Genomic DNA, 8,930 nt, shown 5'->3' on the forward strand with positions numbered 1-8,930 from the left:
TCTGTGGTTCTCTTTCCAAGGAACTATGACCTCAGTCTAGTAATGAGAAGATACCAAATAGGCCTAAAGTGATGGACATTCCATAAAATACTCTTCAGGGCTGATAGTGTCATGAAAAACTAGGTAAGACTGAAGAACTATTGTAGATTGTAGGAGTCCAGGGAGAAATAACAACTAAATGCAATATGGAACACTGATTAGGATTTTTGAAAGGATAATCATGGAAAAAATTATGAAGTTTAAATGGGGTAGTTAATTTGGTTAATGCTGTTAACACAATGTTAATTTTCTTGTTCTAGCACATGTATGATGTTACCTAAGATGTTAACATTGGACGAGCCTGGGTGAGGGACATATTGAAACTGTCTGTACTATTTTGGCAACTTTTCTATAAGTCTCAAAGTTCAGTTCAGTCTCTCAGTCATGTCCGACTCTTTGCGACCCCACGGACTGCAGCACACCAGGCTTCCCTGTCCATCACCAACTCCCAGAGCTTACTCAAACTCATATCGATCATGTCGGTGATACCATACAACCATCTCATCCTCTGTCGTCCCCTTCTCCTCCTGCCCTCAATCTTTCCCAGCATCAGGGTCTTTTCCAATGAGTCAGTTCTTCGCATCAGGTGGCCAAAGTATTGGAGTTTCAGCTTCAGCGTCAGTGCTTTCCAATGAATATTCAGGACTGATTTCCTTTAGGATGGACTGGTTGGATCTCCTTGCAGTCCAAGGGACTCTCAAGAGTCTTCTCCAACACCACAGTTCAAAAGCATCAATTCTTTGGTGTTCCACTTTCTTTACAGTCCAACATCTCACATATGACTACTGGAAAAACCATAGCTTTGACTAGATGGACCTTTGTTGACAAAGTAATATCTCTGCTTTTTAATATGCTGTCTCGGTTGTTCATAGTTTTTCTCCAAGGAGCAAGCATCATTTAAAGCCATGGTGACATGGCTGTGGTTACCATCTGCAGTGATTTTGGAGCCCAAGAAAATAAAATCTCTCACTGTTTCCATTGTTTCCCCATCTATTTGCCGTGAAGTGATGGGACCAGATGTCATGACCTTACTTTTCTGAGTGTTGAGTTTTAAGCCAACTTTTTCACTCTTCTCTTTCACTTTCATTGAGAAGATCTTTTAAAACATTTTTTAAAGTTGCCATTATAAAAACATTCAGGAGGACTTCCACATTCGTTTCTATAAACAACTTTTAAAATAAGCAGAATATATGAGGTGACTGGAAAACAGCACAGGATTATGATCCCCAAAAGTAGGAAAATAGATGAGATAGGCTCTCCAAATGACCCTGTATTTCTACTTAGAGGCAGTGTCTAGACTGTAGTACAAATAGGATAAACCACAACAGAGCACAGTGGACTGAACTAAGGACAGAGTGAGCAGAGTTTGTAAATACGAAAACCGCTGAAATTTGCAGGGCAAGTTGTTGGAAAGAAGAGAGCTGGGTGGAGTTAATGCTCCAGAAATCTGTAGAAGGTCCCCTTGGGTCTTTCACTGAACATTAATCTGCTCATGAAAAGGGAAGTACTCCATGTGGCTGGTCAAAGTGCAACTACCAGGGGAGTTAAAAAAAAAAAAAATCCTGGAAAGCAGTGAGCTGAACTACTGGAAGGCAAACAAGGCTGGGAGACTCTTAAATCTTGAATAGCCAGAGGGGACAGTCCTCTCTGAACACCCAAAGTGATTCAGTAGCGTTTCAGACAGATCTAAGCTGTAGGGATAGCATGTAGTCCAAAAATAATGGCTACCATACAACATCCTAACTGCCATCAAATCACGGACTGGATTTCTGAGGAAAGCTTAAGTTGGAACAAGAGGCCCCTTGCCTAAAATGTTTACAGCCACTGTAGACAAGTCAGATACAAGTTGTGTCATGGAATCCTGGCCTCTCTGGACTTCATATTCCCTCTTATGGTCTCTGATCACTGTTCTTTCTCTGGTTCTTTCTAATGTTCCTTACTAGCTGGGAGTGTTCTGTCTGAACCCATTCCCTGACACCTGGTCATTCCGATCCAATCCTTGTTTCTCAAAGTGAAGAGGAAAATTGTATTGGCATTTCAGAATTCTAAAGCGTGCCCAGAGGAATTCTGGTAGTCAAAGCATCACTGAAGAAATCCCAGTTTCTATGGATGAGAGATTAAGTTAATTTTCTGCTCAACCTACTTAGAAAACAGGGAAATTAAAATAACTGTGAGACAATGTATTTTCACCCAAAAGTTTGACCAAAATTAAAAGGTTGATAAAATAAAATTCCCATGAGAGTGCACACCGCATACATTAATATGTGAGGATATGAATCAGTACAGCTTTATTTGAACAGAGTATCAGCAATATTAATAAAAATTTACAACCATCATCTTCTTTCCAGTTCAATCCAGCTTGTACTTGGCTATGTATTTTCTATAAGAGAACATACATATTTGCCCAAGAATTCATGCAAGTTTTTTTAATCATAGCAACAAATGGGAAACAATTTTTGTGTCCATCAGGAGAAGAATGTCTAATTATGGCACATACACACTTAAGAATACTTGTGAGTAGTTAAAAGGGTGAGATGTATCTGTATGTGCTCTCAGGGAAAGATCCCACATTCGTTTTAGTAAATGACAAGGGCAAGAGGCAGAACAATATGTACACTATTATCCATATATATTAAAAAAATCACAGTGTGTTTTTTTTTTATAGCACATATGTAAGAAAAAGTCTAGTCAATTTTGAAATAACACAAAATGTTAATTGTAGTTGCTTCTGAGGATAGGGGTGAATTTTAGAGGAATGTGATAGGGAAGGGGGATTGTGACTTATCCATACTTTTAGAATCTGGGGGCAATAAGAGCATTAGCACTATTACTTAAAAACTAGAATTTTCCTCTGGGGGAAGCAGAGACAAGATGCAGTGCAAGAATATTTTCTTATCAAGGATGGCACCTCTGCCATAGAAGAATTTTCTACCTCCTAGAAGGACACCTGAGTTTTTAAAAATTCGATGTAAATGTTTGCTTATACCATGTTTTTTGTGGGGGGTTTTGGTTTTTTTTTTTTTTTTTACACCATGATTATTGTCATCTTTTCTCATCTGCTTCTTATGGAGGAAGCTTTGGTTTTGACCACCAAGGTAAACTCACTTATTGGTGTGTGTGGTCAGCGGCCAATCTCAAATAATTCAGCCCATTAAAATTCTCCTGAAAATGCCAGGGTGGTTTCGAAAATCTCCTCTCTAACCTCAGGGTTATTACCCTAAGACCAGTAGCCTGTGTGCCTCTTTAGTTGCTGCGCTTCTGTCCGACTCTTTGCGACCCAGTGGACCGTAGCCCACCAGGCTCCTCTGTCCATGGGATTCTCCAGGCAAGAACACTGGAGTGGGTTGCCATGCCCTCCTCCAGGGGATCTTCCTGACCCAGGGATAGAACCTCGTGTCTCCCCCATTGCAGGCAGATTCTTTACTGCTGAGCCACCGGGGAAGCCCAATGACCAGTAGTTTCTGTGCCAAATCAGACCCTAGTCACCAGCAGATTGGAAAACACCGAGAACGTGGTGGGGGCAGCCAGTGGGGATGAGGAGGTGTCTGAACCTCCCTGCTGGAAGTGACCCCTCACGGGGAAAGGGCAGCTGCGGCCCCGGGGTCCCGGGTGAGGAACCTGCAGAGTCGGGATGCTCTGAGTCAGGCAGCGCGGGCATCCGAGTGGCCCGTTCCTCTGCGAGCAGAGCGCAGCGTCCAGAGGAGGATGCAGAGAACAGCTGGCTGGCAGGTCAGGTTCCAGTCTGGAGACGAGGGCACAGGGCTCGCCGGGGAAGACCCAGGGCAGGGCGCTGTCACCGGGGACGGGCGGACCGGACACCGTGCTGGGACCCAGGCGGTCAGCTCTACAGGAACTCTTGGCGCGAGGGGTGGGAGAATTCCAGGGAAACAAGCCCCCAGACACCCCCTAAATTGAGTTTCATTCTCATTTTCACCTTCTTTCTTCAGACTGCTTTTAGTACTTTGGCCACAGGGTCCTTCTTTTCACTGCCAGAAAGATATTCTGGAGCAATGTGAAAAGAAATAAATAGACACAAGGTCAGCCTCAGACTGGGAGGAGTGGAGCAATGTGAGCTCTGGAGGAATTCAGACCAGAGCTCTAGTTTTGCCCTGTCACTAGCAATGTGAACTAAGCATATTACCAAATTCTGTGAGCCTCAGATTCTTCCTCAGTGAAGTGTGTTTGATAAGCTCTGTCTTCTAGGACTGTTGGAATGTGTATAATGTATATAAAACACCTGGCATAATGACTAGTGTGCATTGGAACTGTAAAGAGTGACAATTTTTGCCATGATTTTTTTTGACCCCAGATAATACCAACCCTCCTGCTGAGATTTTTGTTTTGTTTTGCTGTTGCTTTAATCCAGGAGATGTCTGAGAATATGCAGTACTATGGGCTGCTGAACACCACGTCAGCCAAAAATGCTGTTTAATAAGAAAACATACCTTAGTAAATCATGCCCCATAGAGGTTGTATTATTTACTTTGGCTGTTGGGGATTCTTCCCCATCTGGATGCAACTCAAAGCTCCTAAAATGTGTGTCAAGAACTAACTCCTTCTCTCCCTCCCAGCTGCCTTAGATCCAGATCACCCCATTTTCATTCATCTAACCCCTACCAAAATCAAGCCTTGCTATGTACTAAGTCCTGTCCTACTCTGCCAGACTCCCCTGTCCATGGGGATTCTCCAGGCAAGAATACTGGAGTGGGTTGCCATTTCCGACTCCAGGGGATCTTCCTGACCCAGGGATTGAACTCGAATCTCTTACATCTCTTGCATTGGCAGGTGGGTTCTTTACCAGTAGTGCTACCTGGGAAACCCTCCCTTAGGGCTTGCCAAATTTCACTCAAATTAACCCAGTCAAAATACCTTTTTAATGAGGCAGGCTCTGTTTCTTCCAGTCCAGGGCAAAGAGTGTGACATGGGCACAGTGACTTCTTGGCATCCCACCTCAAGGAAGTATCACCCCGATTTATCAGCAACTCCTTGGTGACGATGTGGCTAAATCACCTAGTTTGTGCACTATATTCTCCAGCACTGGAACAGAAGCACAGGATACCTTCCATTCCCTCCCTAGGTGGAGAGTTCTCTCTAGTTAATCCAAGATCCCAAAGTAACTGCTGAAAGCAGTTCTCCTTTGGAGGCTTAATTGCTCAACTCTGAGACACACGACCCAAGGGTCTGGCCCTTGCTCACCACCCTCACACACCCTCTTCTGGCCCACCACCACTTAAAATCACCTCCCATTGAAGAACTTGAGGTTTTTCCAAGGCTCCAGGTTGTATTGTCTCAGGATATTTACTCTTGAGTGCCTTCATCTGGCCCTCCCCTCCACCCCCACTCATCCTTTTCACTTGTCTTTTTTGTCTTAGAGGCATCCCACCTCACTGTCTTTCTTTTTTTATTTAATTTATTTTTTTCCATTTATTTTTATTAGTTGGAGGCTAATTACTTTACAATATTGTAGTGGTTTTTGTCATACATTGACATGAATCAGCCATGGATTTACATGTATTCCCCATCCCGATCCCCCCTCCCACCTCCCTCTCTACCCGATCCCTCTGGGTCTTCCCAGTGCACCAGGCCCGAGCACTTGTCTCATGCATCCAACCTGGTCTGGTGATCTGTTTCACCCTAGATAATATACATCACTGTCTTTCTTATATGATAGCTGCTGCTAGACTCTAATCCAATGGGAAAAGGTTCAGCCTTCTTTTTCTTACCGCCCCCCCCACTCCATACATACTAACATGGAGCCTTCCAAAGAGCAACTGCTCGATTAATGTTTAAGGGGAAAAAACAGTGAACAATTTAGTATGATTTTATTTCTCTTACACTATTGAATAAACAAAGCAAGTTCAGATATATAACTTTTATTTTACAGAACAGGAAAATATAAGGAATAAGGGAAACCAAGAATTCACCATCTACTTGTTTCTCTATTTTTTTTTTGATCCCAACTATTTTACCTCTAATTTCTTTTGCATTTCTAAGGAAATGCCTATTCCAATGCTATCTTTTCTTATCTGTCTATCTTATGTATCTATTCCAGATCACTAAAAAAGATGGAAGGTTATTTGTTTAATTTGTTTAACAAAATAGCAAAACTATTACTCTTAAACTTAATAAACAGCATTAAGTATGTAACCAGTATCATTCATACATTTAGATTCTGAACTAAAGTTTTTTTTTTTTAACATTTGAAATATTTTTTTTAAGCAACATTTGAAAAGTTTCAACAACAAAACATAAATCTGTAGGTTATTCAAATATGCAATGCAATGTGATCCCTCCAAGCGCCCACACTACTTCAGGACAATGCTTCAGATTTCACTACATGTGAGAGAAGCTGCCTCGGCCATTGGCCCCAGAATGCACACTGGCCAGGGTACTGCTGCGAAACATGGCTGCAAATCTGGCTTGGGCTCTCTCTTCTTCATCTCTTAAAGCCTCTTCATACCAGGACGGGAAGGCACTGGGGACTGTATCATGCATGTTGGCCAAGAATTCAAGAACTTTCATTTTGCTGGTTTCAGCATGGGCTCTCGGGCCCCACAGGAACTCATAGCGTGGAGGATCACTGTTGGGCACCTGGCGGTATTCCAGGTACCTTTCCTGCACCAGATCCTTGGTAATGAGCTTCTTGGGATCCCCATGGATGAAGTGCTTCCTTCCAGCATATATCCCCATCACATTGAGCACCTCCCAGACATCCTCCTCAGTGGCGCAATTGCCCTTCATGAAGATCACACAGAGGATGGTCATAAGGAGGCCGGTTTTGAGCATGATCTCCTCACCCCTCAGCCTGTCATCACTAGTGTGCTGAAATTTGCTGACAAGGGCATAGCAATGAGTGGTGGGGTTGACTTCCTTCACCTCAATGCCAAAGGCCAGCACCATCAGCTCAGAAGCTTTCCTGAGGATCTCATTGAAGTGCTTCTTGTACTTTTTGATGACATGCTTAATCATATCTTCTTTGGTAATGGGCTCTCTCAGATTATGCTTGCGCAGCAGGAATTGCACCAACAGAGTTGCCTTCTGGTCTAGAGGCGTTCCACAGGAAAACTCAGTGCTGGGTAGTGCCTGGGAGGCGCTTGGTTTTTCATTTTGGCTCTTAGCACCATCATCAGATCTGGTGCATGAAGCACCTGCAGAAGTAGTGGTAGTGGAAGGGGCTCTCCCAGACCCCTGGGATTTTCTATCTGACCCAGAAGCAAGAGAGCTCTGGACATTACCACCAAGAGGAGGAGTAAGGGAAGAGGGGAACTCTTCTTCCTCTGCTGCAGAGGTCTGAGCATCTTGGAGATGCTGAGCCTCACTCCGGGCCTGCTGGCGTTTCTCACGGGCGCGGAGCTTACTCTTTTGCCCCCGAGGCATGATGACACAGATCAGGGACAGCAGGCAGGAGTGTGGGCAGGAAGACAGACAATGAGGGCACCTGGAGGAGGGAGGAGATGCTGTGAGCGCCTTCAACAGGGAGATTCCTCCCTGGCTTTAACCAAGACCACCTTTGCAGGTTTGTGTGAGGTTACTGCTCTAGAACCCACAGGGCTCACTAATCAGCTCGCCCCCTGAGACTCCTGTAGATAAGTCAGTGTGCCTTGGGCTGGCAGGTCTAGGCTCTGTGGGGTACAGTCTAAAATCTTCTCAGTTCACATTTAGAATCATCCTGTCAACTGTTGGCAGAGCCCGGCCATCCTCCCCTCTGCCGCTCTGAAGCTAAACTGCTTCCAAAAAATGGCCTTCCGTCCCTGAGACCCTCCCGTCCCCGAGGAGGAAATGAAGGAAAGCCTTAGTTGGCCACCCCTGCTGGGGCCTTCCAGAACTGACAACAGGAGCAGGGTTTGATGTGACCCCCTTTGCCCTGGACTATCAGGGTCTTCAGTTGTCACTCATGTCCCCGCCCCCGCACACACACACCACCCCTGCCCCGCCCCGCCGCGTCCCTCCCCTCCACCAGACCGAGACCCGTCCGTCCGGTAGTTTGACAGCCTGACCCGGGGTTTCCCAGGGTAGACAGCAGGGACAGTGAGTGTGTGTGCCCGGTTTAGCGTACCTTTAGTCCTCGCTCAGGCTCCTCTCCCTAATTCCAAATAAAGTCCGGGATGTTGTCCTCTTTTGATCTGAGACCATTAGCCTCAGATCAAAGGCTTCACTTCCTGATACCTCGAGGTAGAACTGAGGGGTTGTTGGGCCTAACGGCTATGCCACGGGCCTCTTAGCGCGTGGCAGATCAGAGCAGAGTTCTGTGACGTCTCCTTTATTCTAGGGAGGCATATTCCCACAATTCTAAGCCTTGCCTCTCCCCTCCAGAGACCTGAGACCCTGGAGGGGGAAGTCAGCCCACACCTCCTGCTGACAGCTCTGCCCTGGGCTTCCCAGGAGTGAAAGCAGGGACGAGGCTGTGTGCCGGTCCGTCTATATGTGGGGGGAGATTGTTGCATCATTCCTCAAGGTGGAGGCAGGGAGTAGGGTGTCCTCTTAGCTGCTTCTTCAAAGGCTTCCTGGGTAATACTCACTCTCTGAAAACTCTGCTGTTTCCCTACTGCAAACCTTACAGAAAATAGCTAAGTCCTAGGCTAGATACCAGACGGGAAAGTTGCAGTGCAAGGCAGGTTCCCAGGACGCATGGCAGGCTGTAAGAGAAAAAGCACATTGGCCCACAGCCGTTTGTTCGCCAGCCATACATAGACTTTGGGGAAACTTCTACTCTAAAAGTTCTACTTTCTAAGGAGAAAAGGCTACGTTACAGAATTTTGGGAGACTCAGATCTTTTATATTACTAACATTGCACAGTCCAGTGTGGCCACTTTATTTTTTGACTTTCATTCATAGTAAGAAATATATTTACATCTCTAGCAAGTGGGTGTGTATATGCTTTTTTTTTTCAT

General features: G+C 45.1%; 1 protein-coding gene across 1 annotated transcript; it reads right to left on the bottom strand.

Moving 5' to 3' along the window:
* Positions 1 to 6,372: 6,372 nt before the first annotated feature.
* On the bottom strand, positions 6,373 to 7,416 carry LOC133052519 (melanoma-associated antigen B18-like). Its single transcript, XM_061137455.1, has 2 exons — positions 7,307 to 7,416; positions 6,373 to 7,216 (listed from the first exon to the last, which is right to left on the bottom strand). Exons 1-2 carry the CDS (start codon positions 7,414 to 7,416, stop codon positions 6,373 to 6,375), a joined length of 954 nt encoding a protein of 317 aa, XP_060993438.1.
* Positions 7,417 to 8,930: the final 1,514 nt, after the last annotated feature.

The sequence above is a fragment of the Dama dama genome, chromosome X (assembly GCF_033118175.1).
Source record: "Dama dama isolate Ldn47 chromosome X, ASM3311817v1, whole genome shotgun sequence".
Classification (NCBI taxonomy): domain Eukaryota; kingdom Metazoa; phylum Chordata; class Mammalia; order Artiodactyla; family Cervidae; genus Dama; species Dama dama.